The sequence below is a fragment of the Chelon labrosus genome, assembly GCF_963514085.1.
Source record: "Chelon labrosus genome assembly, chromosome: 18".
Taxonomy (NCBI): Eukaryota; Metazoa; Chordata; class Actinopteri; order Mugiliformes; family Mugilidae; genus Chelon; species Chelon labrosus.
This window is the reverse complement of record NC_140351.1, coordinates 9,631,299-9,652,115: the sequence shown is the minus strand read 5'-3', so window position 1 is coordinate 9,652,115 and position 20,817 is coordinate 9,631,299. Positions and strand designations below refer to the sequence as shown.

Genomic DNA, 20,817 nt, shown 5'->3' with positions numbered 1-20,817 from the left:
GAAAACCTACTCATTGCAAACACATAAAATTATAAATGAATATATATATATTCTGACTGTTGTACAAATGGGATAATGCTCTTTTTCCGGCGTCCATTCATTTATATTGATCAACACAGCATCAGGCATTATTCCTGACTCATCCTCCCACATCATTATATCATGAGTTTGTCTATAGTATGTGTGCAAAACTACCCTCAAGCTCAGTTTACCCCATGTAATGTGTGCTTTTAAGTGAGTGCATCTGTGTGTGTGTGTGCTTCTGGCTGCAACATCAGTGTTGTCCCAATCCATTCGGCTGATAAATGCGCCCCACACCAGGAGGAACACTGTTCTTTTCCAATAACAGCACTACATGTAGGAGAGGAGAAAGCATCCTTGGTGTGTGTGCTGCCGTGCGTGTGCAGATGTGTGGAGTGAAGGTACTGTACGATTGTGTACGCAACAACAGTGCCTGTTCATCATGATAGAAGCTTACACATGCACATCTCACACATACACCACATGCGAAAAATGGGAATAGTGTGGTACCTGATAGCCCCACCTCACCACACATAAAGAACACACACACACACACGAACACAAAGAAGAAATGCCGGCTTTTCACGTTACCTGATGCTGCTCATGCTCCCTGCCTCTGATCCCAGTTTGCATCTCTCCAGCTGGCTGGCAACAATCTGACGCTCAGCCTCGAGTTCCCTGGTCAGACGTTCAAACTGAAGCTCCTGGAGGGACAACGAAGACAAAGAGAGTATGAGTAAGAGAGAGAACCGCTAGGAAATCCCCGATGTACTGCGTGATAGGTCATGAAGCCTGCTTAGTGCTGTGAGACGGCTGCTAAAATGAAGTGCTCATCATTAACTTAAATATGACAGACAGACGAGAAGCAGTGTTAGGTGGAGCACTTGGTTAAAAAAATGTTCTTCACACTGTATGTAAGCCCTTAACCTCAGAGGCTATGTGGAGCTTGAGGGTTGTCACTGCAGAAGAGGACTGCTGATACTTGGTTATATACTAGGATTCTGTTTGACAGAGATATTTGTTGAATTCTGTCCCAAAATGTATTTGTTATATTCAAAAGAGATGATTCTCTGATTGGTTCAACAATTGCAATTGCAGTTCCTTCTACTTGCAAAATGGCACTATTTTAGATTGACAAAAAACATGACCAAAGTGTATAGTTTTCCTTTATTTATATCCATACACAGACCCGTTACATGGTATATACACACCGATCAGCCACAACATGAAAACCACTGACGGGAGAAGAAAATAACACTGACCATCTTGTGACAATTCATTGTTCTGCTGGGAAACTTTTGGACCTGGCATTTGTGTGGATGTTACTTCAAGGCTCATTTAAGGTACTGTGGGTACTACGCACGTAGCGAACACCGGTGCGAGACATTTATACCTATGTGCTCGTCAGTCTGGCTTGCCCCTAAACACTAGTCGGCGCTGTGTCTTTTTTGCCAGTCTGGTTAATTTTGTTTCCACTTCCTGCTTCACTTTCGACAATGGCGACTGGAACTTTCAGTCATACAAATGTTTGTATCTCCGAACCTCCCCAATTAACCTTTCCTCGATGCGTTCCACCTTGATTGACCCAAAACAATCAATTCAAAAATTGTGGCGATGGAGAAGCAGATGGAAATACCGAAGCGGAAACACAGTACCAGCAAATGGACCATGACTCTTGCGGTCTGCGTCGCTGTGGCGCGTAGATATATTTCTGGGAAGGTGCACGTCACAGGGTCTGTGTATGCTCTGCGCTGTCGCCGTAGCTATGGCCCCTCCCCTCAACCTATAGGACCCAAAGGTCCCCCACTAACAACATTCTGTTGCCAGACGCCACAGGACACCCTCAGAAGACCTATGTCCATTCTCTGGTGAGTCACAACTGTTAGAGGCACAAGGGAGACCTACACAATATTTGGAAGGTGGTCATAATGTTAAGCCTGATCTGTGCATATTTAAAATTTCAGTATACAGACAAAGATGAAGTATGTGTGGCCACAGTCTGGTAGGCTGCATGTTTCTGGGTCACACTCCAGCACACAGAGTTGTGAGACGCTTGTCTTGTTTTCTTCAGCAAAGAAATATTTTCAAAATCCGATACAACTTGCCTTCTAAAGACCTTGAACTATTAATTCAGACTCCTGTCTAGATTATTATAATTCCCTACACACATGCCTCACTCAAGCGGGTCTAAATCAATTACTGATGATTTGAAATACAGCTGCCAGCATATTAACTAGAACTAGCCGTCAGCCCCCGTTCTTGCATCCCTCCAGTTAAATCTGTGATCTCCTCATACCTAATTGCAACTCATGACCACTCCAATCCTTTTATCAACTAAGAGACAATAGGAGATTGAGCCTTTGCTTTTTAAATGTCTTTTAAAACCCGTCTGTATAGAGAAGGTTTGTTACTGACCTCCATTATTTCTCAGAGCATTGTTTTTCCCACTGTACGTGTGTGTGAAACACTCTCTAACTGTGTATCTGGAAAGTAAATCCTTTTCTTTCTTATTACTTGTTTTAAGGCTGGTAGAACCTGGGAGAGGCTGACTATCCCCTGAATGCATCACTCTTAACCCAGTCCTGTTTGTGTATGCGTCTCGGTTTGTGTGTGCTGATGCATTAACTATTTAAGTGGCTTACTGACAATTCCAGTTCCATCAGTCACCTAGCTATGAGCCAGACAAATGAGATTTCAAACCAGAAATTACTATGTGCTAGGATGTGCTTGCACGTGCGTGTTGGTGTTTGTGTGTGAGTGTTGCATTCAAGTTAATCACAGCCACACTGAGGCAGATCAATAGAGCAGTGAACTCCACCCCACTGAAGATATTCTGTGCGATGACTGAGCGCACGCAAAACCAAGAACGTGTGTGTGTTTGTGTGTGTGTGGGTGTGTGTGGGTGTGTGTGTGTGTGAGCCAGATGTACAGAGAGTGTATGCTGGTTTGATTGGTTTTCTCAAAGCCATTTGAAGCTCTGAATGAGCTGATCCCTAGTCGCTATCTCGAGTCTCCAACCTCAATCCCATCTCCTCCCCAACACTACAGAGCAATTCATCTCGAGTTCACTCTTTTACCCCTTTTTCATGCGTGCTCCCAGCAACGGCTTACTCATAAATATGCACCCTCTCTCCCTTTCTTCCTGTCGTAAACACAGTTCTTGCTTTCTCCCTCTACTCTCTTCATGTCTCTCTCAAACACGCACATTCATCAAGTGCCAAAAGCAAGTCCCAGACACACATAGTACATTGTGTGTAGTACTTGCAGAAGTATTTCCCTGATCTCCCATGAAGAATTACCATGTACTGAATGGTATTAATCTTATATTACACTGCATATACACTGCCATTTCACATAGAAACTGTCATTAAGAATATCTTGCCGAGCCAGCCGTCTTCATCTCATCTCTAATCTCTGTCTTCAAGTCTAGATTTTCCTTGGCCTAATCGCGACAAGATAAATCTCACACGTGTGAACAACAAAGCAGCAGGTTCAACCGCCCTCATGATTTGCAAAGAGAGGTAACGCTAGGAATTTGAGCAGGGTCTATTAAACCCTCTGGACCCGTAATTCTAAATTGCAGCTTTGTTTTACAGCGAGGTACCCCGCTTCAAAGCTCTGCTCCCCACAGCACACTGCCTCGTCACCTTGTTCGCCACAGATGCAATTTGTTTAAATCCTCAAGGAGCAAAAATGCAAATCCCCCGCGCCTAAAGTAGAATTATGCTAACTGATGATATATAATGCCTCAATGGCACAGTACTTTAAATTACTTCTAAGGTAACATGACAATGCATGAGTGCTAAAACAGATGGGAAACCTGTTAGATGAGTTTGATTTCAGGGTGAAATTTGTTCATTTCATTTTATTCATTCAGATCCTTTTGCCTGAGGAAGTGTGGCGTTATCGATATGTCATGATTAACGGTGCCTTTGGGGATGAATTGTGACTGACCAAGACTTTTGGAGTCGTAAAGTGGGCAAGAATTTCTACCAGATGAGTAGGATTAACTGATCTGTCCAAGAATACGCTGATGTGTATTATCATTAGCAGAAACAAGAGCATATATGAAGCTATGATATAAAAAACAGAGAATCCTTTGTTTGGGACTGAGGCGGTTCTGTGCAGCACCTTTGACTACATTTACATATGTACAGATCCACTAATTATTAATAGACACATAAAACTTACATTTATGTGATTTGCAGACCTACACAAATTCAGTTTTACACCCCTGTGGACCAATCGGTGCAATTTTACATCAGAAAGTCCGTAATGATTTTGAGAAGAATTTATTTAGTTGAATTATGTTTCTACCAAAGCACACATCTGCCAGCTCAATAACATTTGACTCAATAAAAGCTTCCTCGCTCGTCAACTAGAAGCCTGAAAAATCACGAAGCGCACTAAATTGAAGGTGACACGAAGATAAAATCTCCAGATGGAAGGCAAGTAAATGATCATTTAAGGGTGAAAAAAAATGTTTTAACAGTCGGAGTAGGCTGGGCGCATTCTGCACTAAAAAACTGAAGCAGAGTGAAAAACAGAAGCGTCTAAAAGTTACGTACACAAAGATGAGCTTTGAGATTTAAAGAGGTTACGCAAAGACACAGCCACAAAAGCCTTGGAAGTTGAAAAATGTCTGTATGATAATGCAGTAAATTTAGAGACAAACAGTATTTTTTTATATTAGGGTTGGAGAAAATGGATCCTCTAGTGAAAAAAATGCTGACGCTGGATCATCATAGGGCCAGGATCACGGTTATCTCATAAACATTCAAATCACAGGATAAGCTTTGTCATACGTGCACTATTGATCGTTCTGCATGTGTGTTTAAAACCCTGATGGTCAGCAGCTTCCTTGAGTCGTAACCTAATCCCCAAACATTTAGTTCTGTATTGAGCGTATATTACCTTGATACGTGCATGGACCACAGTTCACAACGGATCCAAAACTGATGAGGAAGGAGTTTTAGACTTTCCGAGACAGTATTTCTGTCAAAATGCACTGGATGTAGAATTCCACAATGTGCATGTGTTGTGCGTGTCACCGCTTCCCTCTCAGGAGTACATAGGAGACAGAAAGCAACGGTCACAGTCAGCCACAAAGGTCTCTATGGCAACTGTAGAACCCCATCCAACCCCCCTGGCATTGTAAATTAGATCCTGGCTCCTCCCACACACAGTCCCTGCCCTTTCACATACCTGAACGACTCTCACAGATGTATATTTATTCTCCTATATATATATATGGAGGAGAGTGGGGGCTGGGAACTTGTCATGAGTGTTGTTGGAGTGTTGGATGCTGATAGAAATTCACAGCATTGCCAAGAGTGTGATATTTCAATAAGCGGCTAATTTTTGCACACTATACATTTTTACAGTGGATTTAATGAACTGGATAAACAGGGCTAGCAAATACTGTAGATAAATGGTGTGTTACACCGTAAGGTCAAAAGGACAAAAATCTAAAACTACGATATTTTTCAACGTTAAGATTTCATGAGACATTGGCGTTTTTTTTGGAGAGGGGGGTTATACTGTATAAATAAAAAATTATAGAGTGAGAGAGTATAATAAGATCAGTACAATAAGATCATGCGTTTCTATAAGTCCGTCATTAAATTAAATTAAACGTAACAACAGCAATATTGTATTTAGCCTGTGATGTTCACATATAGCAATACTAATTATTAGCGGATTTAACTGTACTAGCTAGCTCTTATAAAGTTAAGCTAGTTCACGCTACGTCTGGAGTCGTTTCCTCCAGGTTTTGACCAACTGTCCTGTTTTTTTTTTTGTTTTGTTTTTTTTTTAAATCGCTATCAGGCGCACAAATACTGGATTTTAAACGGTGGCGGTAACGCCAATTTTTATGTGTGAATTACACAAATAGCACATGCTACGTGAGTCCCGTATGCTGTTCGTTCTGTTTCCTCCATCTTTCAGGAGCAATTGGAAAAACACAACGCAAGCACAAAACAGGTTGATTCCTTATGAAACCATGGCAGAGTAAATTAGACCCTGGTGGGCCGCCATAGCATTAACATTGTATGGGAAACCCTGGACAGTTTATTTTCAAGAACATTTCATTATGCAATTAATGCTAATTGACAAAAACTGTTTAATTTAGATTTTTGTATTACTGCCAACTCACAGATGCACTTGAAATTTAAAGTGGAGGAGAAGTAGAGGAAATAATACAAAATAAACAACATGCACTGTTGATTAAATATTTAAATGAAATCATGTATATGTGCACTTCAAAGTCAAAGTCAAGTCAAAGTCAGCTTTATTGGCAATTCTGACATGTGCAACACATTTCTTTCCTCAAAGGCTTACGGTGGAGCAACTTGAACATAAAATGTTCAAATATGAGATTTAAAAAAAGAAGAAAAAACATATCCACTTGCACCTGTGTACATGTGTGCCTGTGTTCATTTAAAATCTACTTCCATGCTTCAAAGTCCTTATAACTCCAGAGGCACAATGCAGGCGTGTTGCCTGACCTCCCTGCGGAGGAGCGCAAGAGCCGAGGAAATCCCCGTTATGGGATCCAGAGCAGATAACATCATCCAACACCATTTCTTAAAATAAAAAGCAAACCTCATACTACAGAGAAGAAGAAAAAAGAACACACCTTAACCTGGAAACACTTAAACCTCTATTAAGATGTTTTCAGAACGTGGTCTTTGACATATTTGTCATTTTCATCTGTATTCTAGTCTTTTAATGTAATATATGAACGTCACATCTTGACCAAATCTATATTCTCTGTGGGTTTGGAGGAGTTCTCTTTGCTGCTATTACCATTAAGAGCAGCATTATATTTCTTTCTCGGTTTAAACTGAAGCTTCCCACTTTCCCCCATAAAGACAGCGTGCGCCGTGATTGCCGAGAGATAAAGCCCAATCATTATAAAGTGGCCTATGGGCAGATATTAACAGTGCTGTTTTTGGATGGAAGACAAAAGGCTATCAAATAGAGCTGTGACCTTCTCGTCAAGAACTCTCCCTCTCTCTCTCTCAACCCTCTTCCTCAATCAGTGAAGAGGAGCAAAAAAAAAAAAGTCCAGATGAGATGAGTGGAATGAAGGGGTGGAAAAGGAAAGTGTGAATGGGAGCTATAGTAGAAAAGGTCACTCTCCTCTCCTCTGTCACTTTTATGCATATTAATATTCCGCACACACTAGCAATCAACCTCTTCTCTAAAGTTATTGCTGTGGTTCATGGAGCCTAGGTATGTTTCAAATGTAGCCGAGATCCATTTCTCTCTCTCTCTCTCTCTCGCTCTCTCTCTCTCTCTCCTTCTTCTGCTTGTCCAGCCTGTCACTTTAATGAGCCTGAGAACAGTCGGGTGAAGCGCAACAAGAGAGGAAAGAGAGCAGAAGGAGAAAGGCGGGGAAGACTAGAATGTTTGTGATGGACGCCACATGAGATGGGAGCCGAGGGAGCGATACCTGATCTACGCCCGCTGAAGGTACATGTGCGTGCACAATGGCCTGTCATGTTAATCACTTTTTCTCAAACAATGTGGGTATTGTATGTCAGAATCTTACAAAAGGGTTTTCCGTTACCTGCCATGGGGCGTACGTGCATGTACGGTCTTGTGTTTCTATCTTTGTGAGAACAAACACCATGTGGTAGGCTTTTGACTGTTCGCAGCGTTCATTCACTCAGGTGGGTTTTGCATAAGGGATTGCAACTTGAAGAACAAGCATCTTGCACTCAGTCTATGACTATTATAATGTTCAGTTCACACTTATCAGGCTTCACATTATGACCTCCTTCTTAATATTGTGTAGGTCTGCCTTGTGCCTCCATCAGAGATGTTGTTAGTGGGGGCCTTTGGGTCCTATGGGTTGAGGGGAGGGGCCTCTGTGGATCAGGCTTGTTCCAGTGCATCCCACAGATACTTCATCAGTTTGGGATCTTGTGAATTTGGAGGCCAGGTCAACACCTTGTGCTGTTCTTCATGTTTTTTTTTTTAGTTGTTCCTAAAGCGTTTTTGTGTGTGTGTCTGTGTCAGGCTGCATCCTGCTGGGGGTGGCTGCTGCCATCAAGAAGTGTCATTGCTATAGGGTGGGGGTGCCTGGTCTGGTCTAGGTGGGTGCTACATGTCTAAATAACATCCACACAAATGCCAGGTTCAAAAGTTTCCCAGCAGAACACTGAATTGTCAAAAGATGGTCAATGTTTTACTTGCAATTTACTTCTCCGGTCATAATGTTGTGGCTAATCAGCGTATATTGAAACAGCATACAAAAGGTTATAATTCAACTGTGTGATCATTTTGAAGGATGCAATTTGTGGTGCTATTAAAACTGTATTGAATTAAATACTAAAGTGTTTTATTAAGTCTAGCCCACTGACTACAATGGGGCTGTGAAGATAATTGAAACGTGTCGGCGGAGCAGCCTCCAAAATGAAAACCGAGGTGAATCAGTGGCCCTCACGGTTATTTTAAACAAATAACTGAATACGATAGCCTTCACGAGGCTACGATGAATGCATTTTTGTACGTTTTGCCATTGTGGTTTGTAATTACACCGTACTCAACCTTCAGTCACAGCAGGATCCTCATGTAGAAGAAGAACAAGAAAAGGTAGGCATGTGTGTGTCGCTTTCATGTGTGTGAAGGTGTGTGTGTGTGTGCAGGTGCTATGGCCAGATGGCAAACATCAGTGATACTAGACAAAAAAGGAATTAAACAGCTCGGTCTGTCTTCATCGTGCACTGGGTTTACTCATTAACACCTATCCTTTCCCATAACACGTGATTCATCATTGTTGCACACTGGGGACGCTGCTCCTCTCCATTGCAGTGATGACGGGAATTTTTTCTGTATCATCCTGCTTCTAATAAAATTTAATTTACATTAGCAGCAATGCCCAAGGGGGGCTCTTTAATGTGATTATGGATACGACAGCTACGCAAAGGACGGCACATGAGTACTCTCAATAACAATAAGCACTTTCCTTAAAGGGATTACGCCTCATAAACACATAATCATTAACAGAACTACTATTTCTACTACAACCACTACAACTACAATTGCAACTATATTGATGTAGACAAGGTTAATTCATATTTAAAAGGAAGTTGATTTTTTTTCTGCATGTCATACCTTAATTACAGCTTCTTCTTTTTTTTTTTTTAATATTAAACACTCACATTATGACACGTTCAGCGATAACAAATTTTATTGCCAAAGTCTGTGGGAGCAAGAGATTACATGTTAGTCTGGCAGGTTGTGGTTGTTGTTGGAACCTCACAAATGAGAATGAGCATCATTGCCTGCATGTCCTTTTAGGAATGCACCCACAATGAAGAAGGAGAATAATTATCTCTTATATTCACTGTCAAAAAAACAATCATTTAATCATTTATTAATTCATTCCAAGAGGACAAAATGGGATTTTGGTTTGAACAACTAAGTGTCTATACTGCGCTTTTTTTCTGAACTTTTTGTTCAGTTTTTCCCAATGAAGAGAGAGTGTATCAGCCGGCAAACACGTATGTGTGGGACTCGTCACCCGGAACAGAAAAAGACTGCTTGATGGAGCAGAATGGCTGAACACTGTGGCTGGCAAGTCTTGTTATGTTGCCACGATACCGTTGCAGCGCATTTTTGATGAAGTGCTCCACGTTTCTGCTAGAGGAGAAAGCTAAATGGACACATACCTATAAACGACATCATTTAGTCTACAAGGTGAATGGAAAAGCTAAGAACACGTCAACATTTTAGGAGATTTGTGTTTAATTCCTCAGACCAACATATTGTACATGTTGTTTTCTTAAAAAGTTTTTTTGGCCCGTGGACAAACGAATGCAGTGACTACATTTATATGAACAATAGACAACAATAAAATGATCTGGAATGATGCACACAGTGGTTCTGCCAGCTGTGGAGATTTGAATCTGCCAGAAATATGATTTTTTTCCGTTTTACAACATGACGGCTAACATGGAACCACATCAGTTCCAGCTTCATTCATCGGTAGATGCTAGTTTGAAGGACTCATTTTCTGCCTTTCAACCATCGAGAAAATCTTTAACTCTTTCAAGGTCTCCAGCAAAATAGTTGTGTCACTGCCACTGACTTTAACCACTTGTCCTGTGAAGGGGCTGGAGCCTATCCCAGCTGTCATCGGGTGAGAGGTGGGGTACACACTGGACAGGTCGCCAGTCTATCGCAGGGCTAACACAGAGAGACAGACGACCATTCACAGTCAATTTAGAATCACCAATTAACCTAATGAGCATGTCTATGGACGGTGGGAGGAAGCCGGAGTACCCGGAGAGAACCCACGCAGACACAGGGAGAACATGCAAACTCCACACAGAAAGGCCCCAGATGGAATCGAAACCTATTAGATTTTCAAAGGTTTAAGCTACCCTTCTCAATCAGATTGGAAATTTCTTTTAATCGAGATTATCTGTTCTGACTGAGGCGATTAAATTAGTCATTTTTATTCCAGCTGGGCTCTGATGCAGACGGATCTATACTTAATTCTACAATTTCAGTGCATATGTTTTCTTTTTTAGGTAACAAAAGGGATTACATTCTATCGAAGATGACAAAAGAACTTCTTTCATTTCTATAGCAGTTCTGTAATTTTTATAGTTGAATTAGTTGGGAATGAGAAAAAAAAAAGTCTCACAAAGTCAAGGAGCAGGGAAAAAAATAGTGAATGATATTAGGGCAGAAGTTGCAAAGGCTGCTCCGGAGGCAACAGTGTGAGTCTCATTTTATGGGTAAAGAAACATTACCCAAGCAAGAGAGTAAAACTGGCAGCGATACAAAGAAATGAAGTGCCTTTCAATCCCATAGCTAAAACACTTCCTCACATTCTCTTAAGATGCTTCACACAGACTTTTCTTGTTAATACAGTGACTTTGTGGTTTCCGCGCTGACGAGGTTCGGGTTGTCTGCTTTCTTTCCGGGGGAGAGAGTCAGTCAGTGAAGTATACAGATTCTGACTTAGCCCGAGCCGCAGAGGAAACCCCTGTCAGTTCGGATCCGGCGTTGGATTTTTCTTAATTGTTTCAGAAACTGGCCTAAGAGAAGACATTTCACTGTACCCAGGGCCATGTAAAAGAGACCTTTAGAGACATTAAGGTGTGGAAGAGTTCCCTCTCATCGTAAGTGACGCTCATTTAAATTGTGTTCTGGTGTGGACAGCTTTGGGGCCAATTATTACCATGTGAATTTTGAAACTCTGGCAGTGAGTTTTACTAAGGAGGGAGCTGACAGCAAGGTTTGGCAAAAATGAGTTTCAGCCTCTACCTATCTGTAATGTACTGATAGCGGACCCACAAATGAGCTGCATCTAATTATTTTAATGTTGCAGCAGATGAATGCTTTATATTGGGGTTTAAGAGTGTAACTTGACTGGAAAATCATCGTTATTATAGTATATATAGTCATTCACTAACAAATGAGAACCTTAGACCTTCTCAAAGTGGTGTAGGAATCTTCATCACTACCACATATGTTCTTAATTTGGAGTATTTTTAGTTCTGCTCAAACCCTCACATCCTAAGAGTGATCCAAAGTTGTTTCATAAATATGAGCCCGGTATTAAAATATCTTTGGTGCGGGCAAAGAGAAAATCAGGGAAACGGCTTCAAAGACTGTCAAATCAAAGAGTAACTTTACTAAATAGTTCAGCTCAAGCTATCCACAAGGCTATGTCCGAGCTAATGGTTTATCACTAGCTGAAAAAAAAAAAAAAAAAAACACTGGAAAAAAATATGCAAACCCTGGACGGGGGACTCTTCTAGTCTGAGTTTGGATTTTGAATTTTAATGCTAAAAAATAAAAAAAAACTGCACAGACCTGAGGTGTATGACTGCCAACAGCTGGCCCATAACAGTTTTATATGCATTATAAATATTCAACACACAAACACAGCAATACTCTGACAGATCTCTCCCTCGTTAAATTATTTAAAGGGCTCAGTAGGCAAAATGAAATCATCTCTCTCTTAGCCTTCAATTCTTCCTCGCCGTCTCTCTTCCTTGTTCCAGTGTCTCTTTTCCTAACTGTCTGAACAAGCCTGTGTGTTTGTCAGTTTGGACGTACGTGCTTCAGTCCCGGGCGGCCCGAAAATAGAGGTTTGGACTTTTCAACGAAGCACGAGGAACGTCAACCGGCTTAACACACACAGTGTATATGTGCAGACATGCATAAGAATTCAACACAGCTCTCTCTGTCCTAATTATGGCCATATATTAGCATAGCTTTGGTCTGTCAAAGTTTTATAAGACCTGAATACATGATAATACTGAAATAGAAAGTGAGAAGACGCAGTCTGGAGATAGAAGTGTAGAGGAATAGTATTGCTGAATGCTGTATTTGTAGCTGGTTACCATCTGAATTCTCCTCAGTGAGAAGGAAGAGATTAAGTCCAGTTGTTTAGTGACCCTGGCAGGATATCAAAGATACAAATCATCCAAGGACTCCATATATACAAGCTTTGTGAACAGTGGTTTTGAAGCTCAATGTGGTGGCCCCGGGTGTCACCACCTTGGCATTGCTGGACGTCCATCTAATTCAGACGCCGATGATGACTTGTAACAGCACCCATCTGTCACACAACGTGGCCACAACCTTACTGATGCATAATTTGGAGCAATTTTCTGCCGTAAACTTTAACATGGAGGTCTATGGGGGTTAACTCTCTTTTGGAAGCAGCCTCAAGTGGCCATTCAAGGAACTGCAGTTTTTATTGCTGTTAATTGCATTTTAAAGGCCTTGAAGCCTCCACTTGGCACAGATGCACAAAACTTAGTACAAGAATTCTTCATTTCCTCTAACAGAATTACTAAGTTATATGTTTTCTGTATTCTTATTTGGCCATGCTTTTGCAATGTGCAAAAAACAGCAACACATCCTTGACTTTGTGATTACAAAAACAGCCATAATAATTGCTATGCATAGTGTTAGTACGTTTGCATTGCAGTTCCTGGCACAGAGTGTTTAGTATATGACCTCAAGTTTACATTTTTAGGGCTTACCACTGAGAGAGAAGACAACAGTTTTCTCTTCCTCCTAATCGTCTTTGCATAGTTAATTTCAAAGATCATTTCACTTGCAGTATTAAATGCTTTTTATTCTCTTGGCTGAGTGCACCTGCTGTTCGTACTGTATAGAAACATGGGGTTTTCAAAACTTCATATATAAATGATCACTGTTAAACCTCTGCAGGAGTGAATTCTTGAAATTCACTGAATGCGTGTGAACCTGCTGGCAAAGAATTAGCTCCATTTGTCATTAACAGTCTGCGCACAGTGTGCATTATACACTATAGGGAAGGGCTTTTCATTACACAGTACCCACATAAATGTTCACATGCTTTATCTCTTTTCTGTCTGCTTAATTGTGATTTAACATCCACAGAAGAAAACATTGTATTCTAGTAACTTGATCGGGTGCGACTACATGAGCGCCTGCACTTGACATTTCCAAATACACACACATGCATTACTGCACAGCGATGGAACAAAGCAATACAGTAAATATTGTTTAGCCTCTAGAGTGCTTAATAGAAAATCACGTAATCACCACGTGAAGTTAATTAAGTTTAGTTTCTTTACTTTCCCTGCCATCGATGGCATCGTTCTGCTATCTTTCTGCTGGTGTCACCGCACAGATAGATGGTGGGGTAATACACATTGATTTAAAAATGTAGAAACCGCGTCTTCCATTTCTGCGACAATTACGGGGACCACATTTATTGATAGACTGAATAAATGTCACCAGTGAGGGAAGCACAAAGCATGGGTTAGCTCCACTTCCCAACAGCCTGGTCCACGGTAGGAGGAAGCTACTGTTTTGTGTTCAAATACGGTTAGGATTTTAGGCCTACTACCTGCTGTCACTTACAAAACCAGTGTCACACAGATTGCACAGAAAATAAAGTCTCATTCATAATGTGTTAAAAGCGAAATTGGTATGTTTTATTATTTTATTTTATTTTTAGATTATTACAATAGTCGTAATTAATCCGTCTACTGGTTCAAGTTGGTCAATTTAATATGTTAAAATCTCTGAAGCTCTCTGAAGATTCATGTTTAAAATGTCCAGTTATTCAGTCACATTAAAGGAAACCATTTTTGCCTTTCAGCAGAATTGTCTTTTACCTTTACAGATAAGCAGAAAAATGCTTTTCACTATTTATGTTTTTTTTAATGAATGTGTACATTTAAATAACAAAACGCCACAGACCGGGGGTTTAATGACGATCTATATTTCACACGGGGTCAACGGAAACGAAAGGATGCTTGACAAGTGTGACAATCGAGATAGCTCGGAGACTCGGTTAATACGGCTTCAAAGGTTACCCGTTTTCAATCCCCTGACTGGTTTAGAAAGTCGATCACCTGCATGCACACACGCGTGCGACGTCACATGCATGTGCAGCCGTTGGCCGTTGGCTCCGAGTGCAGAAGACAGCTTGATTGGGTTCACGCTTAGTGAGAACGGGTTTGGCCACAGACAAAATGTCATTTGGGAAATGTCACTGCCTAAATGCCATTGCAGCGCTCCGTGCCTGCGTGGGTGGGCGCGGACTACTCACACATACCCTCGCAGCACGCCCAATAAGTAGGTGTCTACAAGCTATCTTCTGCAAACCCAGGGTTGCTCAGCTGACAGCATCACTTTTGGCAGTCTAGTGATGCGCTAATGATAAAGTGCTTCCCAAATTCACCGATAAACCTGCACCGAAACCAGTTCCACATATTCTACTGCATGCACTTTAAATAAGTGCTCAAACAGCCTTGCTAGTTTTTTACTTTTCTGACTGTTTTGAATTGGGGTTAATGTTGCAGCACATGCTTTTTGGTACATTTTGAGGTTGAAAAAAGTGGGCTAATGTACTTATGTAACTATGATAAATGTATAATCTTGAATTACTTTAGTATGTAAAATGGATGAATGAATGGATTTATTCACTCGGCTATGAGTGAAAGATTAGAGAAATGGCTTTTGACCAGAATGTAATATTTTAAAATTCTCTACCCTGCTGGGAAATTCTGGGCAAGTAACGTGAATGTGTAAACGCTCTCTCCCAACGCTTGCTGGCATTGTGCCCTTGAGCAGGGCAGTCACTTTCTTCTGGCTCCAGTGAAGCAGCTCATTGATATAAAGTATAACAGTGAACTGTGGCTGTCCTGGGCAGCTGCCAGGTGAGACTCTGTCCAAGTGCATGAATATGAAGCAGGGTGATTCTGAAAAAGAGCAAGCACGCTCAGCAAAAGTCATCCATGAACAATGGATTTAAAAAAAAAAAAAAAACATGGTTATTCACCCAGCAAGAGTCTTCCCTGCCTTCGTTGTCAGCTCTTTCCCCTTGTGTCCTCTATCTCCACCACACGATGTGACAGGGGACTCCAGAGAGGCCCCAAAGGTCATCCATCCACTGGCAATCACAAACACTTGTGTTGATAGATTAGCCTGTGCAAGCACATGCAAACCTTTGCCAACCTTTGCATGCTCACACAAACCTGGGCAGGCGGCAAAGGAAGTGTTTGCTCCAACGATACACGCAAAAGCAAATAGAAACACTTTCAAAGGAGGTTTTAAATGAAGTCAAATTCCAGGTGAAATTATGAAAGTAAAACTGCTCATTGACAGGGAAGATTAAAGACAAATATGCAGCTACAGTCAATGAACTTGAAGGCTTATAAATTGACTTTCTGATGCATAAAAGACAGCAGCTGACCACATGTCTAGTTTATAGATTTGAATAGATCAAAAACAGAAACACATGCTTTAGCCAATGAGGAGCCTTTTTATCTGAACAAAGAAATATGTGTGTCCTTTCATACGGGCATCAGAGATGGAATGTAAAGCTGGGCTGAAACTACTGAAGATTTAAAACCCTGCCCTTTTTTAAAAGTGAGATTGCATCACCCACATAAGGAAAAACTTCACAGCTATTCGTCTGTCTAATCGAAACTTTCACACATTGCAAACAAAAAGGGAATATAAGAGCGCTACACACCCTTCAGGTTATTACTTAGATTATTGTCACAGATCAGGCAGCGTTGAACGCGCCACCTCACGAGAGAATTATATCCACCACTTTAACTGATCTCACAGGGATATAAATGTAAATCTACTGATCCACACTCTCTTTCAGGTAATCCACCTGAAAGCTGGTTTGTCAACCTCAAATCAAACCAAAAGTAGAGGAAGAAACAAAACTTTAACTCGGTAATACTTTGCAGTAGGGAAAAAAAATGGTCTGAATGAGAAAACACTGTAGCTGGGGAGATACAGTCATCGTGGGGAGTTTATTCTTCAGCGAGAACTGGAGGTGAGATTTTAACTGTCAGCTTTGGTATCTGTCTACAGCAGTATGCTAGCTAACATTAACCTCAAGGGCTACAAAGTTTATGTCAGTTGCTTTGTCTCCTTGTAGAGGTGTTTCTCTCACTGGACGTTGGGAATGTACTGAGGTAATCATCCAGATTTTAAATATCTAAATATCAAACATGTTTCAGGTTGATCGGGGCCAGCCCACATGAATCTGCAGTCGGTTCAATCTGTAAAAGCGGATCTGTAAATCCCTCACACCACCAGATAATCAGGGCGAAACCTCGATATCGAATGATTTATGCTCGGATTGTAGGGAGGAATGAAGCTGGGGATGAACCAGCCCGAAACTTTAGTAGCCTGAGCCCAGAATAAGAGTACACACACACACACACAGTGAATGAGCGAAACCTCCTCTATAAGATCTGTGGGTCTATCCTACACCACTGTAGCACTGCTGACTTTGAAAAGGAGAATGAGTTACTGAATACTGAACAGGGTTCAAGAGTGTGTGTGTATCCCTATGGATTTCCCCAGTCTGGCTAAATCATCTGCGTGCGCCTGCAGCTGAAAGAATGTACTCTTCCTACTGTTAAATGTGCACATGCAAACGCAAATGAGCATGCACATGTATGAGCATGAGTACAGGAAATGCGCGCGCAGGTACACGTCGAACGTTCGAGTACGAGCGGCTGTGTGCACATGACAGATGCACTAATGCAAGTCCTAGAGCCTAAACTGGAGCGACAAGCGTGACAATGATAAAATCACAGACAGGGCCGTCGGGCACAGTTTTCTATGATGGATAAAGGGCTTAACAAGCTTCTCTGCCAGCTCCTTCATTTGGAGTTCATTCACACCGTTAAAATCAAGCATTCACAATTCCAACAAAGCAGAAGTGTGTGGCCCATTTAATGTGAAGTGAATCGGCACAGACACAATGCCACATGCGAACAGAGACATCCAGCGTGATGCAGGGGGAAAAAAGCATACACTAACTTGTTGTGTGTCTGAGAGCGATACAGTAAGCGCTTGAGCTAAACTGGCCATGCTTTGTAAAGTGATTCTTCATACAGCTTCTTTTGCTGCTTCCTCCTCACTCCGTGTGTAGATAACATGACAGCTGCAAGTGCTGCTGATTGACATAGCAAAATGTCAAGTGTTTTTCAATCTGACGGAGCAGTCATGTTGTATCTGTGACGTTAAAAATAATCCTTTAATCCTCCATTTGACTCCATATTGCCTCAGAGTCAAGGAGCTATCGAGCATGATCTTGTTTTTCTATATATTTCAAAATGGATTCAATTCAACTGCACCGAAAGATGTTTTTCTGCCTGTTTGTCATATGTATCTGCAGGAATTCCAGCTATTGACGTTCTTCTTTTAACAGCATCTGTGTCTCAATTAAATGAAATCCACCATATAAATTAGCCAGAACATTTTTTAACCTTGCAGTGATTTTTTTCTAGCACAGAGCCAATATCAGCAGCATCTTAAAATTCTGAACTTCTATTAAAACTGAATCAGATTAACTGCTTGTTTTCAGTGAATCGGAAGCTGCGATGATTCACGGCTATGAGAGGCGTCATTTTTCTGCCGGGACCCGACGCTGAACAGATTGCCATTTGCCACCACGCGAGCAGGCTCTCATGAATCTGTATCTGGCTGGCGCTGCTCTCGCGGATTTCCAAATCAAACAAATTAAATATATCAAGAGGCTTATTGCGGATTTTAAAGTGACTGAGAGCAGCGGGTGACAGGTGTGTTTGAGGTCGTGGAGAGGGAGTGGAAAGAACTTACGGACACATTTGAGGGGTGCGAAACAAACGTCTACAGACTGTAAAAGCCAAGATGGACCATATATAACAGTCTCAACCGAACAGTTGCTGTCCATGGTGCTGATTCTGGGGCTGCACATGCAAAAGGAACTGTGTTTAGTTTGTGTTTTTTTGTCAGTGCTATTTTATTTTCTCCTTACTAATCTCTGAGACCATAGCACTCCCACAAAACTTCTGCTGTAGTTAATTTACCACTTAATTGCTCAGTTAGACCAAACTGCAATGAACAGTGTTGATAACAAAGAAAAGAAATAGACCCACCGCAACTAATCTGTGAACGCTACACAATTTTACTCCAATTGATAATGGGTCTTAAACCCTTTTAGGACTGCGCCTTGTGAAACACGAGTGAATAAAAAGCTTCTCGCTAAATCTGGGTGTAAGCAGTATGTGTTAGAGTTAACATCTATGTAACACACCTAGTGCTGGAAGTGAGGCGCTGTCCCGTCTCTACGCGGCGACGTGTTGACAAATGACATGTCCTTTTCAGGTGCACTCAGCCACTTTAACAAGTATGATCAGCGCGCACCACTTTCCCTTCAGCGACTGCGCAATTTACCCCGTGCCATGGTTTCTGGGACTATTTCTGCTCATTTTTCTTCCCCTTTTGATGTAAACACTGTGATCAAGGTGGATGAGAGATGACACAGGAAAGAAATGGCACCTGTAGTTTACGCAAAAGCAGATGAACACCAAGGCAAACTGGCACAGAAGTGCAAGGGGAAAATTATGGTATGTGTTAACCTTCAAGCGCAGAGCAATGGACAGATGTACACACACACACATAACTGTAAACTAACAAGAAATGTTTTCTTGTGCTGTCTCTCTACATTCATTATACAAACAGTATTTACAGTTTTTAATATATGTACTCCAGCTACTCCGGGCACTCTGGCTTCCTCCTACCGTCCAAAGACATGCTCGTTAGGTTCATTGGTGATTCTAAATTGGCACTAGGTGTGCATGTGAGTGTCTCTCTGTGTTAGCCCTGCAAAAGACTGGCGACCTGTCCAGGGTGTACCCCACCTCTCGCCCGATGACAGCTGGGATAGGCTCCAGCCCCCCCGCCATCCTTCACAGGACAAGCGGTTACAGAAGATGAATCCAGTATGCGTATACATACCCTATACACATACTGTATACATCTGCACACACACATCGCCATATGTTACATGTGTTGACTAGCTCTTTGGCCTTTGAGCAGACCGACTCGTTTCTGGGTCGTGCACATAAACAGAGTTGTAATCTTTGAGCTACCGACTCCGCCGCTAATTGGCAACAGAGAGGCTGTCGCTGACTGGAGGAAGAACACTGTAGCTCTGTCATCTCATTAGAAGGAGGAGAAGAAAGAGAGAGAGAGAGCTGAGGAAAGGGGAGGGGGAGTGGGGGGGGGCGGTGTTAGTTAAGATTATATAAAAGCTGGGGAAATCTGCATGCAAATGAAAAGCACACAAACAATCACAGACACATGCACACATGCATGTAAGCCGTGCATATAAATATATAATTAGTCTGTAAATCAAGGCGTGTATTTGCATTTGTTAAGAGTCAAACAGAGTTTGAAATATGTGGCAAACGGTGTTGCTGTGTGTCCTTCTTTCTCTGTCCTTTAATCCAGTTTCACCATACTACAAATTAAAGATGCGTCTCTTCCTTGAACACCTCTACACTTGCGTGAGTTGATCTTCTGAAGAAACACATTTGCACAACAAAAGATTTTTTTAAAAATGGCATCCACCAGATTTTGACTGTGCAGATTTGATGAGACTCGCATAAGATTATTTTCTGATATTGCTAGTTGCTGCAGGATGCATTGGGAATTCTTTATGAGCTCAAATGTCACACACAGGTGGATGAATTATAGCCATGAGTCAACACCGGTGGCAAACAACGCAGCAAATCCCCAACTGTCTGTCAGGTATCCAGAGTAATAAAAATCAAGATATTCAATCAGTCCTACCTTGCTCTGTTTACATTCTTACTTACTGGTGACTACAAATGGAAATGTGTTATGTAGTATGCTAAAATACAAACCAAAGCTAATCCATAAGGGGGCTCTTCTGCTGTCCTTTGCAATGTATAGTGTTATCTTGTTGACTTCTGCTGTATACAGGCTGCATATGCGTCTATGTCAATAACACACGTCATTAAATAGCAATATACATGAAGAAGATAGTCTGCAGGGAAATGTTTGCAAATCTTCTAAAAAGATCTGTAACACAGAATTATTCAAATTGATACTGAAATTTTGTTGTGTTTTAAGCCATTTACCCAACACCAATAATGTCTCTATAGTCTCCATCTGACTGTACGCTGAGTCACTGTATACATTTTATTTTATGGAATCATATTAAACAGAATGCCAGTCGTCACGGATTTCATAACACTGTATTACCCTTTCACCCAAGTCGCCTTATTCATCTTGGCTGCTTACTCAAATAAGATGGTAAGAAGAGGGGTTTTGTATGGGGATGTGTCCTTGGTGGGTGCATACAGTTTAGGGGGGCGCACTGATGTATGAGTTTGTGTATGTATTTATGTGTGCTTAAGTCCCCGAAGGCCAATTTGATTTATGTGACGTGAGAAATGTTAGCAGACTTGAGAAATGATGCATCAAGTCGCTGGCCCAACT

General features: G+C 41.5%; 1 protein-coding gene across 1 annotated transcript in view; it reads right to left on the bottom strand.

Moving 5' to 3' along the window:
• Positions 1-2,442, bottom strand: part of ctnnd2a (catenin (cadherin-associated protein), delta 2a) — a gene marked incomplete at its 5' end in the record, with an annotated part of 166,900 nt that extends 164,458 nt beyond the window's left edge. The window contains 2 exon segments of the mRNA XM_084566628.1: positions 613-725; positions 2,437-2,442. Coding sequence (XP_084422754.1) covers positions 613-725; positions 2,437-2,442 — 119 coding nt within the window.
• Between the last annotated feature and the right edge of the window lie 18,375 nt (positions 2,443-20,817).